Raw genomic sequence first — 19224 nt, forward strand, 5'->3', positions numbered from 1 at the left:
GGGAGGTCTATAAACTATTGGAAGTAGAAGGATAGTTTGTCTCACTCCCAAGGTATGTTTGTCAATGTTGGCAGGAAAGACATCCCAGGGAGCCACCACCTCTTATTTACTCAAACATCTCCTCTTTCCACGTCGCCTCCAGCTGCCCATTTTCTAGATATTCTACACACAAATGCACACACACACATGTATAACACATATTTCCTTTTTTGTTGGACAAAAGGAAGCTTAACACCTATAATTCCTCATTTTTCATTATAATAGGACCATGTGGTCAAAATAAGAGGACCCGGTAATAGATATATAACTCAACAACCAAGAACACAATAAACTAAAGAGAAGGCTATCGAAGGGAGCAAATAAAGGCACTGGGCTGTCTTAAATAATGGAGGTATTTCTGCAGTAATCACAACAACTAATGAGGAACTGAGTAGGTTAGAGTCTTATTAAGACTCCAGAACTCAGGAGGTAACCAAATGTTCATGTCATGTTTCCTTTATTTTCTTGAAGATGTCACCCAGGACCCAAGTTCCTGGGACTCCTCTCCTGAGCCCAAACTGACAAGTGTCTGTGGCCCAGGGCTGTTCTGTGGTGGTGGTGCATTTAGGGTGGGTTATTACTGGATCATTAATGGTATCACCTTTCATATTTGTTACTATATTCTCTGTTAAACCTGAGGGAAAATTAAGGCAGGGTCTAGAGTGTCTCTCCCAGGGGACTTGCAGAGGTCTGGTATTTTTATTCTTTTTCACAGAGCTGATACTACACACTAAAGACTTTCCTCAAAAATGTACAGTTCCTCAAAAAAAGTAATATTTATTATTCCTCAGATAATTCAGAAAGTTTTTAGGGATCAACGACTTCTGAAGATTAATTTAGTCTGACTATACTCCTTCTACCTACCAAAAGCAGTTTCCCTAAAACTAATATAATATAATCAGGTTGGAATATTTGCTGTCAGTCAGTATCATGAGAGGCACTTATCATGGCTCAGTTTACAGAGTTTTTATGTGGAGAATTAAAATAGGAAGATTAAATTAGCTCAAGTCATTGCAAATAATATTAGCAAAGTTTATAGACTTAAATACACAGACTTAAGTATATAGACTTAAAATATATAAGCTCAAAGTCAAAGTAATTTGACAATGCTTTTGAATCTTTCTGAAACCATTTTAGGGCAATTTAACCATTTGTTTATTTAGAGTTGTGACAACTTAAGGAGGAAGATCAAAATCTGAGAATTATTTCTGTTTAGTTGGAGGAAGCTGTATGTTTCCTTAACCTAAGGATACATTAGTGGGGCTGCAGTCATCCTCCCTGTCTATGGCTGAGTCCACTGCCCTCCTCTCTGCCCACCACACGTAAGACTGCCTCACTGGCACTCTTCTCAGTCATATATGCTTTCAAATACCTACACAATTGTCCTTGCCTTTCAGTAGTTAAAGCAAACTATTACTTTAATGCAAACATAGTATTAATAACTATCAAAACAACCCCATTTGATTTATATAATTCATATTTTACAGCTAAATGACCTAGGAATCAAAGAAGTTAAGTAGCTTAAGTAAAATATTTAAAATATGGCAGAGCTGTGATTCAACTCCAACTTTAAGTAACTAAACTATCTATGCTCTTTTTATTACTCTTTGTTGAAGGAAAATAAATGTTAAAGACCAGATGGGAAAGACAGGGATATTTTCTAAAGCCTAAGACTAAATCTGGATGCTAACAGTTATTATATCCACCATAAGAAAATTAATGACAGGAGTCTATCCATAAGTAAAAAAGTTTTCATAATTTCTGGGGTGTCTTATAATGTCGTGAAAACCTTCACCCACCCTATAAAAAAGATATCACAGCATACAAATGAGAAACTGGACTGAGGTGTTTAAGGATTAGACAGTTTAATCATAAGATGTTTGAATCAAATATAAAGTTTACACCATCTGGACTGATCATTCACAGTGATTTGAAAGTCAGTTTTGGGCTTAATGTGATCTCTAAGTCAGAAAAATGTTATAAACATGAAATCTTTATATTGTTTATTCACATTCTTAAAGGCGTTCTACCCCACTGTGACCAGGAATAGATAGATAATTACTCCTTTGAGTAATTATGCAATTAATTTGATCAATCTTCAAAGAATTAGGGTTAGGGGTAATTTTTTATATAAGATTTAGGATCCTACATTTTTAAACATATATAATTTATGGTCATTATCAAGATTCATCGGCATTTGAATGCAATAAATTTACAGGTTATTTTGCCAAAATATGTCAAGTGACATTTTTATTCAAACGTACAAGAATAAACATCACCGTGTCATTTTTTCTTTTTAGCAAAATTTGGCAAAATTAAAGGGAGACATAGACAATTCCACAGCCATGGGTGAATATTTTAACATACATATGAGTTACTTTCTCAGCAATTGATAGAACTATATGCAAGAAATCAGTAAAGACATAGATGTTCTGAACAACACTATCAGCCACTCTGACTTAACTGATACTGACTTCTCAGGCCACCTTTGTCAGAAAATTGATGCAAAAAGATAACTATAGTTTGTTTTCACCACTGCAAGTTACAGCAGGAAGCAGTCTTGGGGACTAAGACGGGCCTCTGTCTTTCAGCACCTTCAAACCTACAAATTAGACACTTTCCTTTCCTACAATATTAGTCAAAAGAAATGGCACAGCTCAGTGGGCCCATTCTCTGGTGGATGGTGACCATCCAGAACATTCACATAGAGATGCCCATGTGAAGTCCCTAAGAAATCACCTGACTAAAAAATTTAAAAAGAGTTCAACATTTTTGTTTTCTTAGGTAAGCATGTGTTTGATGTCATAGAATAATTAAATTCCTCATTTTACTCTTCTTTTAAAGAGTACGGTCTTTTCAGGAGCTCTTACATAATATTTTTAAAGAAGGCTGCCATACTTCCCTAATACAAGGCATAGTTTGCATGGCAATGACACTAGTTGACGGCATTACAAATTATGGTAGAAACAATAGTGGTAGATATAGACTTTTGTTTTTCATTTAGCCAGTCAATTCTGGAATTTTAGGAACTGTTAGTTACACAAAACAAAAAAAATTTTTTTGACTTTTCTTCATAATCATAAGGAAATGTTGGTATTTCAAACAAGAAACCAGAAGAAAGAAGTTACTTTTTATATTTAAGAAGTACATATACTTTTAATTTAAATTTTCTTATCAATTATAATTGTGATATTTAATTTAATTTCACATAAATGGATGTGAATAGCTATGTCTTTGTGGAGTTTTGTGAGCCCTCCTCAAATTGATAAATATTATTTTTAATAAGCCTCAATGATGACTGATATTTTCATATTATGGATTCATTCCTTTGAGTGATCATTTAAAAAGTGATCCCCTAATACAACAAAGTCCTTCAGTGGAAACAAGTTTGAATTTGTGTATCATTTTTTTTAGCACGTCTAAAGGTAGTAAAAACTTCTAATGTCCAAGAGAATTTCTTTCTGTCACAGTAGAGACAGGGTAGATAAATTGCTGTGAAAAATCCTGAACATGTCTATAGGGAGTACACCAGGAGTAAAAGGGAGATCATATAAGATCAACAATCCATGTAACTTATTTTACAATAGATGTATGATAGTCATTCTATGTTTAAATTTGTTCTGTTATACCTTTCTAAATTATTTTAACTGGATGTTAGTCCTCTCACAGTGAAATAAACACTTTTTTTGATTCTGTCATAGACTATACCCAATAAATTATTTCAAGACAAATATTCTGTAAAATACAGAATATGCAAAATAAATGTGCCTTTCTAAGATATTAAGTTACTATTGACATTTTCTTAAACAAATACAAAAGAAAAAGAAGCATAGAAGTAAAGGCTATTTTGGAAATCATCAGATCTATATAACACATGATATGGCGGGGGGGGCTATGTAATCCCAAGAGTAGAATTCTAGGTGTTACCTAACTTAAATCTCAGTGCCTTGAGAAAGGCACATGCAACTGTACCAGAGACAACAATGATGTTCATTTAAAGCATATTTTCTACTTAAACATCCATATACTCATTAAGAGTAATTTCCATTTTCAGTGTCAAATTCAGTAGTACATAATCATTCCCACTGACTTCCACAAAGGCCATTTTCTAACTTTCCAGCATTTATATGATTTGCAAACATATATTATTCCACTCATATTTATAGAGGCTTTAAAAAATATTTTCAGTTGTTTTAATGATTGATTAACAATGAGAATTGGGTAACAAATAAGGAATAATGAAATGGGGACTTTGAGGGCATTGTATCCAAGAAAATAATTTTAATGAGGAGGGGAGGAATACCTTTCTTATGTCAACTGAAGAGGTTTAAAATTCTGATTTGTTGTCACTGTCAAAACAGGCTCTAGACCATGGCAGAATTCATAGCAATTCTCCTTGAGTTTAAGATCGATATTTAGGGAAAAAAAATTTGTTCCCCAAAAGTTGGGGCTGATTTTTCATACCCATGGAGATTCCTTTATGACTTTTTTTTCTCTCTCTTTATGGAGTTTATGTTTAATTGATTTAAAAAAAGCATGAAACATCTGATAGCAGTTTAAATTCAAACAGAATATTGTGATAGATTCAATCATAATGTTGAAGAATAAAGATTTAGACAGTGCATCAAATAAAATGAAGGAATAATTTCTGGATATAATTAATCAATTAAAATTAATGATCATCTTGAGTTATTATTGATCACTTACTATCTATAAGGCATCTTAACAACAACTTAATACCTGAAATGGTGCTAAGAAGGATTAAAAAAATAGTTCTACCATCAAGAAACTTACAGTCTAATAAGAATATATAAAACATATAAATATAGTATATTAACTAGAAGAACTGTTATTTCATTGTATAAAAATGTGATAGTTTAAAAGGAGTGACAGAGCATTTTAAAATCAGAGTCCCAGATAATTTTACAAAAATATTGTGTTAGAGCTGACCACTGAAGCATGGGAAAGATTCAGACAGGGGATTTTCATGGGACAGTGTGGGAAGGGATGATGTGGTATTAACAGTTAAAGAAAAATTAGTGAGCTTCTAAATGGTGAGAGTTTTATAGGATCTATAGCATACCCAGAATGATTAAAGGATTGTACAAGAAAACAAGGTCATCTGACATGCACTAAACACTCTATAACAAAGGTGGCTATCAACAGAGGCTCAGATGTGTACACACCGCTTTTGAATTCCAGTTATCTACTGTGTGACTCAGGTTCATTTATGCAGAATCTATAAACCAAAGTTTCGCTATTTAAAAAATCAGGATGAAAATACCTACAAGTATGTAAGAAGCTTGAGACTACTCAGTTTTATAACATGAGTAAGATATATAGTTGAGCTTTAAGGGACAAATTTATACTTCAGTGGAAAATTATACGTTGTCTAGAGTCTAGATGATACCTCTCCAGGTTATCTGATTCTGATTCTGTGGCAGGCATTTTACAACATAGTAAATTATAGATAACTGATAGCCAAGCAAAATAGTTCTTGTGTATGACATGCAAATTGAGTTCTGTCAGGTAGAAACTAATTGACTTCCCTTTCCCACAGTGGAAGAAGCAATTTTTGCCTCCACTTGTACATTTATTTCAAACATTCCTTCACTTCTTGTAAATCTCTGCTTTTTGAGTCTTTTTTTTTTTTTGAACTGGTTATTACTTTGCCTGGTTCCCTCATTAACTGTGTTGAATAAAATCTTTAACACATATTTATTTTATATCTATATGAGAGTCATTTCACCTTTCTTCTGGGACTTAATTCTTTTTACTAAGTATTCTGTTGCAAAGATACAACAATATGTGTAGGTATAGCTGATTCACTTTGACTCCGGATACACTTCAGTGTATTTATCCACATCTTAAAAGATCCAAGAGCGTCTGATACATTGGCTTAAGTTATTATAAGCACAAAATAAATGGTAGTGTTTGAAAAAAATATTTTGCTTAGGACTTTACAACTTAGCACACCTCTGCTGCTCGTTGCTGCCTCCCCAAAACCTTCTTCAGTGCTCCTTTCACCTTATTCCTTAAGGTATAGATGAGTGGATTCAACATGGGAGTTACCAGGTTGTAGAAGAGGGTGAGAAACTTGCCTTGATCTTGGGAAGAGCTGTTTCCTGGCTGCATATATATATAGATGATGCTCCCATAGAACAAGGAGACCACAGTAAGGTGGGAGCTACAGGTATTGAAGGTCTTCCATCTCCCAGCAGCTGACTTGATCCTCAGCACTGCTGCTGCGATGTAGCCATAGGAGACAAGAGTAAGAGTGAGGGGCAGTAGGACAATGAGAATGGCAAAGGTAAAGGCCAGCATTTCCACTGCACGAGCATCCACACAAGCCATCTTGATCAGTGCTGGCATTTCACAGAGGAAATGGTTCACTCGTCGCCGGCCACATCTGGAGACAGTCATTGTTAGTGGGGACATGACAATGGCATTGACTAGTCCACTTCCCCAGGCCACAGCCACCAGTCGTAAACACAGCTGGGGATGCATAATGACCATGTAGTGCAAGGGCTTGCAGACTGCAGCGTAGCGGTCATATGCCATGACAGCCAGAAGGATGCATTCGATTCCTCCAACAGAAAGGAAAGAGAAAAGCTGGACGACACAGCCTGCATAGCTGATAGTCTTATCAGGGCCCCAGAGGTTAACCAGCATCTGTGGGATACAACTAGTACTGAAGCAGAGATCTAGAAAGGAAAGGTTTGCCAGAAAGAAGTACATTGGGGTATGAAGTTGAGGGTCTAATATACATACAAGGATTATGGTTGAATTTCCCAGCACAGCCACTGAATATAGAGTAAAATTTACTATGAAAAGTACCATCTCCAGTTTGGGACGATCAGAGAATCCCACTAAGATAAAACCATACTCTGAGCTGTCGTTGGATTTTTCCATTGCTTTCCTTTCACATCATCTGAACAGCTGGTAAGAATAAAATAAAGAAAATGTAATCTATGTTTTCTGAAAGCCATTGAATATCAGGATTTTAAAGACACATATAAGACATCAGGTCTAGCAACCCAACCAATATCGGAATAGCGTCTGCCCGGCCATATAAGCTGTACATCATTTGTTCCAACATGTAAGGCAGATTATTTCAGAGTTAGAAGATTCTGACTGATAATCATCATCTTTTTATTAAAGAAGAAGTGTTTCTCCTTATTCACAAGACAAATATTTTAACTTTGTTGAATATAACATCATATCTAATCTCTCTTCATATGACAGCCATTAAAGGCAGCTACCACATTTAAACTAAATTTTCTTTAGGACAAGACATTCAATTTTCTTTGATGATTCTTCGTATAACAAGGTAATCAGGCATATTATCACCCTAGTAGATGTCTTCCAAATACCCTCATGTTGACAATGACCTTCTGGAAATCTGACAACCAGGGCCGAGTTCAGTATCCAAGATATGATTTGAAAATCACAAGGTTCAGGGAAACTATTGCCTACCATGACCTGGACTATTATGATCTTATTAATGTGGTTTTAAGTATGCATTTACTTCATAATGTCAATGACACTTTTTGAATTAAGTTATAATTGTATCTACTAGATACTCCTAGGTCTTATTCTCATGAAATTCTGTCAACTCAGATCTCTATCATTCATTTCTTTGAAAGAAATATAATTGTGCAGCCTAGATTGCCAGAGTCAGGGAGGATACTCTGTTCAGTAATAAAATGGCAACTTTGGATATAATTTGTTTTCGGTAGCCTTTTAGAAACATCAAAACAACATGATTAGCTTGCAGAGGAGAGGTGCATGGCAGTATGGATGAGTGGAGAGAAAAAGAAGGAGAATGTAGCAAATAAAGATTAACTTTATAAAGCAATTTAAAAAATTGACCCTACTATGGCTAAAAAGAATAAAAAGAGCTGGGTTCATAAAATCAGACTTATATTTGAAGTAAGGAATAGTAGGATAATAATGAAATTAAATATCATAATTATAATTGATAAGAAAATTTAAGTAAAATTTATATTTACTTTTTGAGTATAAAAAGTCACCTTTTTCTTCTGGTTTCTTGTTAAAAATACCAATATTTCCTTCTTTATGATTATGAAGAAAAATAATTTTATTTTGTGTAATTAATAGTTACTAAAATTCCAGAATTGATTAGCTACCTGAAAAACAAAAACCTATATCTACCATAGTTTTTTCTACCATAATTTATAATAACATCAACTTGGGTCATTGCCATGCAAACTATGCCCTATGTTAGGGAAGTATGTCAGCCTTCTTTAAAAATACTATCTGAAGAGCTTCTATAAAATCCGTACGCAGAGAAGAGTAAAATGAGGAATTTAATTATTCTGTGACATCAAACACATGCTTACCTAAGAGAACAAAAATTTTGAATTCTTTTAAATTTTTTTAGGCAGTTGATTTCTGAGGGACTTCACATGGGCATCTCTGTGAAAGGGAGACAGACATGAAAACAGCAGAGCAGCAGGTGCAAAGGAAACGTACCTTAAGCCCTTAGTCATGTTGATTCTTTGACAACTTAAGCATAAATAAAAGGACTAAAATTATTAAATGGATCTTATAAAATATGTAGACTGCTGTGTGATTTAGAGAATCAAAGACTGCTTCAATTAATAATATATATTCAATTAGTAAGCTGGGAAAAAATAAAGGCAGAGTAGGACATAAATTGTCACAAATATTTTGATTTTCAAATAAAAAACTTGTTTTTTGGTGAAAGTGTCTCAACTTCTCAGTTCTTATAGTAAATTTATTTTCCAAAGCCAAATACAGTATACCAAAAGAAAAGAAAATATTCTTAATTCTCTCAAATCATTTAGGCTTACCTGGTTTCAACATTCCCAAGTGAAAACATTAATAAGGAGAACCCACACTGATGTTTTTCCCTTTGGTTGGCATTTGTTACTTGGGATTTTACAGAAGATTGTGCAGTTATTATAGGTAAAGTAACAATAGGATGATATGAGTCTAATGCACCAGATACTATATAAAAGTGGTTACAGAGATCTTAAGTTAAGAAAGGAGATGACAATCAAGCCCCAAACCGTCTTTCATGTGTTAGAGTCTTGTTTGTTCCTGAAGATAAAAGAGTTGTAAATGCCATGTGAATCCCTTTTTCTTATAATTTGACTAGAGTGATGGAGTAATGGTGTGTCACTACCTCAGAGAAAACACAAAATGGAATAATTGCCATAGGTTAGTTAAATTATGGAAAAAAGAGGCAATTGAAATAGAAAATAGCATTAGCATTCCTCCCCTGTCTACCTGCCATTTTGGCCGAATACCCAGCCTTCAGGAGGCTTCAGGAGCTCTCAGCTAAAGCCTTCAGAAGATAACCAGTGCAGATTAGGAAGCTCTTATAGACCCAGATGGACTGAAAAACGAAGGACTAACTTCTTAGCATCAAAAATGGTGCCTCCAAGTTGACATAACATGTTTTCTTGTTGAGATCATAGGGACTGCATACTCCTTTGGGTAATTGGCTGGGCTGCAGAAGGGAATAGAGGAGTATACTCTTAGGGGAAATCTTGGAATAACATCAGATGATTGGGAATCAAATTTCTTTTCTTGGTTTCTGTCTGGGGCCACAGTTATCCATATCCTAAAACTCCGAACTTTTATTTCTATGAGAAAATATTCTTGGTGTCTGATGGGGCAACACCAAAGTTTGGCAGCGTAGAGCAGATATGAACAGCTTTTGAACACCCTTTTATCCTTGAATTGAAATGAGATTTAGTCTGTCTTCTGAGGGAAGAATCTTAAAGTCTAATTTCCTTCTATTTTAATATAATTTTTCAAAATGATAATGCAAAAGTATATTACATTTCTCTTTGTCACCTGATTTGTAATTTTTATTTTCACTTATATTGGTAAGGTTACTGGAATGTAGTAAATATAAAATAGATAGACTGCATTGGATTCATTCGTGGCCTTTAAATTATATTCAAACAAAAAGTGGAAACCACACTGATTACCTTTTGGAGAAGGTAAATTTGCCCCCCAAAAACCTCCAAAATGATAACATGATCTCTGCAACCAGTGAAATTAAGGTCTAGAGAGATTCCTCTAAGACGGGCACAGAACCCAAGAATAAGCATTAATCGTACTCACTGATGTGACACATTAAAGCTTACATTTTTCCCCAAACTAATGTTATTTGAAACTAATGACTGACCCTTAAAAAACTCATCTCAGAAGCAAAACTTGGATGTTATCTGGGTTTAAAATTGTATCATTTTATAGTTATAGAAATAAGACTAAAGTAAAAAACAATACAGGAGTCAAGTTTTATGGCCAATGAACAAATTGCACTGGTTCAATAAGTTCTTAGAAAAAGCCTACTAATAGTTTGTAAAACAGAGAAAAATATTTACAACACATACATGGAACAAAGAGCAAATATTTTTAGTGATCAAAGGGCCTTTTCCAACAAATAAATTTTTAAAAATAAGTAAGGATGACACTTGTCTGGGTAAGACAAATGGGCAAAGAACAATGAGATAAAATTTAATAAAATAGCAACACAGATGGTCCCCAAACTTATAAAAATTTTTAGTCTCACTTGTAATTAAATAAATACAAATCAAAACAATGAGATATTTTTCTCCTACTATATTGCAAATAATTTTCAGTTTCATAATATTTGAAATCAGAGGGTATAAGAAAATAGTTTTTTTTTAACTAAATAGCTTGATTTTCTTCATGCCATTTTCAAAGTAATGGTGTGAGTAAGCTTGGAAGAAGATTAGATGTAATAGTACATTGTTTTCCACCTTTAAATATTTTGCAATTGTTTTGTGTTTATATGAACATCAAATTAATGAATCCAAACAACTAAGAAGAAAATTCAGGGTTTTGAGTCATTTGTTTTTTCCTGTCTTCTAAGTGAAAGGAAAATATAACCTGCCTGTTATTTCACTGAACTAGTGACTTACTTATCCTGACAATTATGTTCGAAAGGAGATGAGAAAGGAAGGATGGAATTATAGATCGTAAAAGCTGAAAAATGAGAAATGTTTGGATCTGTTGATAAAAGTAGTTTTTCTTAGGCCATTTCTGCTTTCTTGAATACTGAAATATGGCTAACTTTATACATGTGTTTCGCTCTGGATGACTGTGGAAAATCTTAAGGGATTCTGCATAATGAGGTCATCAGTAACACTTAAAACTAGAGTAAGAGAAAGAGTGATTTTTCAACTTCTGCTGCTCTTTAATACAAGTTGGAAGGAAAAACAAGACCCTAGAGATCTCATTATAATGGCTATTAGAGTTGAACTATTGATAACCACGATCTTGTTTTCTCCGTGTCCACAGGGATCCAGCTCTTGGAAGAGCAGAACTGATTAACATGTTCTCCCCATGCTGCATGCAGCCATTAAAAAGTTTCAAGCCAATTTCATTATATCTCACAAAATGGAGCAATCTCTAGGGTTATCTGTCTTAGAGGAGAAACAGTCAATTAAGGACTGATTGCAGTGGAGAGCTAGCGTGACTCAGCTCCTGTCATTATGTTCTCTTTGCTTTACAGTTGCCTCTGAGAGCTACTCAGCAGCCCTGAGGCTTTACGCGTTAATGGCATGCGCACCATCAAATCTCAACTTTCCTGACATAACTAGAATAATCATTCCCTCACTTATGGATGGCATTTTGTTGAGCAGGGATTCAGTGGGAGTATCTAGGAGAGCTATTCTCTATCAGTGACTTTTTTGTTGTTCTCTACTCAATCTTCAGCAGCAATTTCCAAAAAACTCCTAATGCCAATTACTCTGGGAATTCAATAAACTTTATTCATCAAACATATTTGCAGGCATTGTGAAAGACAATTGGTACATCAATAAGTGTTATGTATCTGTCCTTAGCATTTCATAAGAAAAGTAAGGAAGATTAGAAAGAGGTAGTTAACAACATTGTGCCAAAAATTACCACCTTATTCAAGACAGAGAAAAAGATAAACATTGAGTTCTTGATTCTATTGTATTTGTTAATTGCTCATTAGTTTTCCACTCTACTATATATTCACTTCCCATTAAGCATTGCGTTCACTGCTGTATCCCCAGTGCCTAGCAAAGTGTTAGCATATAGTTCTTTCTCAATTAATAATTGTCAGTTTTATCAGTTCATCTATAAGGTGATAGTAAATGTATCATGTTGAAGACTTGCTGTCTTTTACAATGAACATTTTGAAAAAAAGGCATAGGAAATTTTTGATGGAGTACTCTAAGGGCAAATGATTAGCAGTATTGACTTTTCTATAGGTGATAAAATGGTAACTATAACATTTCTTCTTCATGCATCTCCACTTACCATAAATAAATATTTTAGTTTATTGACAATTATGTAGATGTAGTTCCATAATAAATAAAAATAATACAAATAAATGGAAACAGGCAATATATAGTAAATTTGAAGATTTACATATAACTGTGCCCCAGAAATTCCACACCTATAGAAAAATTCTAGCTCATATACCCAAGAGGCAGGTATAGCAATGTTAATAACAGCTTTATTTGTGGTAGTAGAAAATTGGAAATCACCTAGATGAGTATCATTTGGAGACCTGCTTAATACACTGTGGTCCATTCATACTAAGGAGTATACCACAGGATAAAAAATGAATCAAAATGGATGAATCTCACATGGCATTAAATGAAAGTGAAGAAAGTTTTGCATTGGTTGGAATGATCATGTAGGGAGTTATAAGCCATATTAACAGATTAAACTTTACAATAATTGCAGTGGAGGGTTTGGGGCAGGAGTAAGTCACTGCTATGTTCTCTTAAGGAGATTAAAATGTAATGAAACTATTGTGCAAGAAACGTGTATGAAACAGGAAATCATTGGAACTCACTATATGATGTACTATTTTAAAATCTAGGCTGTAAGTGTTTTAGGGGTTAAGAAAATAGGGAAAATATTGATAATTGGGAGAATTATGAAAAAAATGTCAAGGAAGTGAAAAATTAGTGAGGCCTAATAAATGCCTAGGATTTGATCTATAAAGGAAGTAAAGAGGGATGTTTCCAATGAAGAGGAAAACCTGAGTATAGAGAATGGAAAATCCAAGCACAATTCTAGAAGAAAAATCACTGTGGTTTTTATTATTATGCTGACATGGAAGTGATATTGAAAATTTTAAACATGAGTTGATAACCTCATTTAAAGTTGTTTTTTTTTAGGATTTTGGTAAACCTCCTCTAATTGTGTGAAAAAAATGTGTGTTTCTGAGTGCGTGTGTACGTATGATATTACCAGAGAAATGATTTCTGGCCTTTACCATATTCTTAGAAGGGTCTAAGCTACACCAAATTATACAAACATTGATGTAAAGTTTGAAGATGTTCAGATTACACAGTTTCTGGTGAACTGGGAGGCTAGTTCTGAGTATCTGTTCAATAAATATGTTTAGGCAAAAGAAGACTAATGTAGCTTTCTGTCAATGAAGTTTTATTTGAGGGAGATAAACACAAAAGTTCTCTGTAGGAATGATGAAAATAGGGCAACTTGAAGTTAGTAAGCAACATAAACATTAATCGTTTACAGAGCTTATCACTTGCATATTCATTGTGTTAAATAACAAAAATTCAACTGAGTACATTTTAAACATCTAATTAGCTTTATTGAACAATTCATGAATTAAGCAACATCCCATCTAGCAAACAAAAAAGAGCTCTGCATAGCTGTAGAAAGGAAAGGTTTTTAAAGGCAGAAAGGTGGGGCAAAAAGGGAAATTATTAGCAAAAAATGCATTGTTTCAGGCAAGATTGCCCTCCCAAGGGGAAGGGAAGGACCTGTTAGGCAGGTGACCTCACTTACTGCTGACCAGGAAATTCCAGGTTGTCTAAGCAAACATTCCTGGGGGGTTAAGACTGCAATTGCATTAGGTATCAAGTCCTGGTTTGGTTTCATGGGCTTAGTACAAGTGACTCCATTTGGGGCCTGTTTTTTTTCTTTTTAACACTTATTTCTTGATTGAGAAAACTCTTGCAACTAACCTTTTAAATGCCTCCTTTACCTCTTTGTTTCTAAGTGTATATATCAGGGGGTTCAGCATGGGTGCGATGATTCCATAGAAGAGGGAAACCATTTTTCCCTGGTCCTTGGAGTTGGTTGAAGGTGGTTGCAGGTACGTGGAGATAGCTGTACCATAAAAAAGGGACACCACAATCAGATGAGAGCCACATGTTCCAAATGCTTTTTGTCTACCTTCAGCAGATTGGATTCTCAACACCGCTTGAGCAATAAAAGCATACGATGTAAGAATAAATGTCAAGGGTACCAGATGGAATAACACACTTACAAGGAATAGTTCAGCCTCGTTTGCTGTCTGTGTCAACACAGGACAACTTGAGCAGAGCAGGGACTTCACAGAGAAAGTGATCTAGTACATAAGGGCCACAGAGTGGCAGTTGGAGGGTCAGGGCAGATAACCACACTGAGTTGCTGAAACCAGTAACCCAGGACGCAGCTGCCCACTGGAGGCAGAGCCTCTGGTGCATGATGACTGAGTAATGGAGAGGCCAGCAAATAGCTACAAACCTATCAAAGGACATGACAGCCAGCAGAACACATTCAGTGGCCCCCAAGGCCAGAAACATGAAAAGCTGGGCTACACAGCCAGCATAACTAATTACCTTCCTGGTGCTGTATAAATTCACCAGCAGTTGTGGAACTGTGCTTGTGATGTAGCAAAGATCTAGGAGTGACAGATTAGTAAGAAAGAAATACATGGGTGTATGGAGTCTGGAGTCCAGATGTGACACTAGAATAATGGTCAGATTTCCGAAGATAGTCACAGTGTAAGAAATGAAGAAAACCACAAAGAGTAGAAACTCCAGCCATGGTTGATCTGAGAAGCCTAAGAGGATAAACTCCAGTGGGATACGGTCATTTATTTGATTCATGACCAGTGTTTCCATTCTTGGTTTCCTGAAACATAAAAATTCAGGAAGTCAATGAACATATTTATTGACTGTTTCAATTATTTATAATCACTTTCTCTTCTGTTTGAAGACATTTACAGAACTGATATTGTTGTAACATGAAAAATACTTAATTATCTAAGTATTTCTAAAATTCAGTCTTTCTATATCTGTATCAGCACTTCAAAAATGAAAACCAAAAATTTAAGGTAAATACCTGGTTTAAACAGCTTTAATAAAATTGGTTCTTTGATTTTTTTTCTTTTGTCATCTGGCTAATCTTTGCACTACTTTCCACCTAGATAGCTATTATTAGGAAGTTTTGGTTACAATTCCTGGTACATTACTTTTTCATTCTAATTTCTCCTCAGTGCCAAGGAGATTACTCTAGCATCTGAAACAATTAAAAGTATTTAGACCACTCCCAAAACTATGTAGATAGGTTTGAGCAAGCTGTCAGACAGATTTCAAACGAACATGTCTTTTGCCTTTTAGGATCTCATAGAATGAAAATAAAAAGATACTAATATGAAACAAAAATGATTTTTAAAATGAGCATGTAAATGAATAAAAAGTATTCTGACACTGAGGGAAAAAAGGATACTAATAACTTGGAATTCAGAACCAGACAAGCCTGGGTTCAAGTTTCTACTATGTAAATCAAGAGTACTGGCACGATTTCTTATATTCTAGGAACTCCAGGTTCCCCATCTATAAAATGAATATAATATTGCCTTTCTGGTGTGGTGACATTAACATAAATGAAAGGAACTATAATGAACCAATGTCTCTGAGATGTTCAGAGAGGAAAATTGCTTATAATTCTTAGAACTCTTAATTGCCCTAGGGTCAACAATGGAAAATGACTCTTTGAGTTGAAAACTTACCTTCCCATTTCCACCACAACTCCAAAACCATCAACCTCAACAATAGAGGTAGTAGTGACTACCTGATGTAAATTATAAATGTGATCTTTAATGTAATTGCCTGGCATAGTGCCACACAGCAATGTGAATGAACGTATCATAGTGATGCAAGAACTCTGAGCTTTTTAAAGCAGAGGCTGTTCAGAGTCCTTAGTTTGCTGGAGGTACTAATACAGTTGTTCTTCCATGTCCACAGAGGATTGGTTCCAGGAGCCCTGTAGATGCCAAATTCTGAGGATGCGGAGTCCCTTATATAAAATGGCAAAGTATTTACGTACAACCTACACACATTCTCTCATATACTTTATGATTACCTGTAAGACCTAATACATTATGGTAGCTCACAGAGAAAAAAATGTGACAATGAATATATATATATGTTCATGTATAAATGAAAAATTGTGCTTTACACTGGAATTTGACACAACATTGTAAAATGATTATAAATCAATAAAAACTGTTAAAAAAAAGACCTAATACAATGTAAATGCTATATAAGCAGTTGTAAATACAATGCAAATGCCATGTAAATAGTTGCAGGGCAAAATTGATTTGCTTTTTGGAGCTTTCTGGAATTTAAAAAAAAAGTACTTTCCATCTATGGATGCAGAACACACAGACAGGAAGGGCCAACTGTATAAGTCAAAGCTGCCAAAGTTCATCCCAAAATTGTCTTCCTTACTAGCGCCACCCAGTATTATTTTATTATTATTTTGTTAGTATAGAAATGTGAATTTAATGAGATGGATGCAATTTTTGAATTATTATTCAAAGTGTATTTTAATTTTGCTCCCTTATTCTACACCTCTCAGTACAGAGTGGTAAAGAAGGCTTCTGCTATGCCTGTTGCTATGAAGCTGTCAATAAAACAAGGATACAGATAAATTCAGATATAAATATGAATGTGGAAAAATACTCAGATCTTCAAGGGAAAAAAACACGTTTCTGAAAGTGTATTTAGCATGCTTCCATGTGTTTACATAAGGCAATGTAATATTATACATGTCAGTATTCTCACATGTATAAAAATTACCTGGAAGTGTGCAAAAGTGTTAAAGGTTGTTACCTCTGAGGAGTGGGAATGAAGAGAGAACAAATCATACTTTAATATTTAACTTTACTCCTGTTCAGTCTAATTTTTGGTAAACAAGTATTATAATACCTTTTCTTAACAAAAATTATTATGTATTATATAATAACTTTAAATGTCTTATACTATACTGCATTTTACTATAAGGATCAACATTGTTTTAGACTTTAATACCATCAGAAAACAAATCTTATATAAATGTAGTTTTTCTCTCTTAATAGATTCTTAAAACTGAGTCTGAATTAAGGCTCAACATGGAGGTTTTCTAAAGGCTGGATTATGGGAGCATTGGGCACCTTATTGGCAAAAAAAAATAGTTGCCACTGATTATAAGAATTCTGGAAAGCAGGACAAATATGTAACTAGGATATTTAAATTTATATTGCCTAGATAAATATAAACAATTACCACCTGCCTTCCCGTATATTGGTTGACATTACACCTCCAGCTACTTACCAGGTTTTCTCACTCCATGACTAAGATTCAAGGATTCATAATGAGGAGTTTCAGCAAAGTCTTGGAAACTTTTTTTTAGCTTTTACTGTGGAAAGAGCATTGAGATACAAAAGAATGACAAAAATTGTAGTTCCTATCTTGCCACTAAGTCACCTGCACAACTGGGCAAGTTACTTGATGGCTTTGGAAAGCAATTTAATCTTCTGTAACATTGAGATTTTCTGTTTTTCAGTAAACATAAAAATTATTTATTTCTAAATTTTCTCAAGAAATTACCATGAATCTGTTAATGTATAAAAAGTTTTAAATACTACACTGGACTCCAATATTCCTGCTGGAGCATAAGAATAAATAATAGTAATTGTTTCACACAACATTGTAATTTGGCTTAGAACAGGGAGGGAAGTTTTGTTAGTTTGTTTGCATTTCGTGAGAGATTAATTCAGGCAGAAATTTGAATGAAGCTTGGAGAGGTTATTTTCCGAAGCTAGTACATAGCAGACTGAAGGTTAGAAAGCAAGACTGCTCTGCTGTAAAATTTAAATTTTCAACAGACATAACAAATGTATGCAAAGTAGAATTGTAGACAGATAAATGGAATTAAGAAACGGAAGCTGAGTCAAATTTTTCTAAGTGATATGATGATGAACAGTCCATGAGTGTTCAGAACACCCAAATTTCATTATGTCTTACAGAATAATTTTCAGAAAAGTGTTCTATATACCTTTATTCTAAGCATTAGAGATAGGATGATTTGTGTGTCTGTCCAAGAAGCTTTTAATTCTCATAGGACTAATTAGAAGCATACAGATTCAACAATCTCTTCATAAGCTGTTCAGTTATAAGATGATGAAGTTTGTTTAGGTCTTTGTTCCAGTCTTTAAGTGGCCAGCAGTAACTCCTGTTCCTGATGTTACTGAAGGGAAAAGGCTACTCTCAAATTATGGGTAGAAATTCAAAGTGTCACTAGAGTTTTAGAAATAAGTAGGACAGTAAATCTTGAAAATACACATATATCCATCAACCTAGCAATATCATGCATGGAAACCTATCCTATGGAACAAAATGATCAATATATGAAGACATAAGGCAAGAATTTTTATTGTAGCAATGTTTATAGTTGTGAAAGTTGGAGAAAAAATTTACTCCCTCAATGGGGAATTGCCTGAATAATAATCTACTCTAGTGATTTTCCTGTGATATTGCTGAGTAAGGAAATGAAGATGCAAGAGAGATTAAATAGCACGACCTTAACTATATAAAATAATGACTAAAGTGCTCTAAATATAATTTTATGTATTGTATGCCTATATAGGATTTTATGAAAATGAAGAAAAAGAAGGAAGGATATTTATTAAATGCTTAACATGGACAATCCGAAGAGAACAGAGGCATTTGTGAAAGAAGGAAAAGGCATCAAGTAAAACAAGAAAACAAAAAATTAAGACTTAATCCACCAAAAATAACATATACTATTTAAAAACTTCTCAAACTAATAGCAGTGCTTACCTCTGAGTGGGCATGAGGATGGGATTAGTCAGGGGATAAATGATGTTTGTAATGTAGGTTTTCTTTTTTTTTTTTCCACAAGTTCTTATAATAGGTTATTTAAATAAAGAAAACAGTAGTTTAAAAGTAAAATAGAGGACCAAACAAATAAGAAAATATGAATAAAGTCTTTAGTTTGGTGAATAGACCAGGATAAGTAAACTCAAAATTTTCAGTAGTCCTTAAAGTGAAAAATTAAGAAATAATGCCCAGTTAACAAAGGCCTGGAAATAGG

The 19224-nt window shown here is 34.2% G+C and overlaps 3 protein-coding genes across 5 annotated transcripts in view; 1 reads left to right on the plus strand and 2 right to left on the minus strand.

Annotated features, from left to right (window-relative positions):
* The window catches only part of LOC102527007 (olfactory receptor 2B2), a 187042-nt gene that overhangs the window by 142013 nt on the left and 25805 nt on the right, over window positions 1–19224 (plus strand). The gene's annotated exons all lie outside the window — the stretch shown is intronic.
* LOC102534796 (putative olfactory receptor 2W6) lies at window positions 6007–6951 on the minus strand. The gene has a single exon (XM_006215377.3). It carries the CDS (start codon window positions 6949–6951, stop codon window positions 6007–6009), a length of 945 nt encoding a protein of 314 aa, XP_006215439.2.
* On the minus strand, window positions 14009–17515 carry LOC102534551 (olfactory receptor 2B6-like). Its single transcript, XM_031688259.2, is given in 3 exon segments — window positions 14009–14374; window positions 14376–14976; window positions 17442–17515. Coding segments are annotated over 2 exon segments (957 nt in total). The 5' UTR covers window positions 14967–14976; window positions 17442–17515.

The sequence above is a fragment of the Vicugna pacos genome, chromosome 20 (assembly GCF_048564905.1).
Source record: "Vicugna pacos chromosome 20, VicPac4, whole genome shotgun sequence".
In the NCBI taxonomy this organism is placed as follows: domain Eukaryota; kingdom Metazoa; phylum Chordata; class Mammalia; order Artiodactyla; family Camelidae; genus Vicugna; species Vicugna pacos.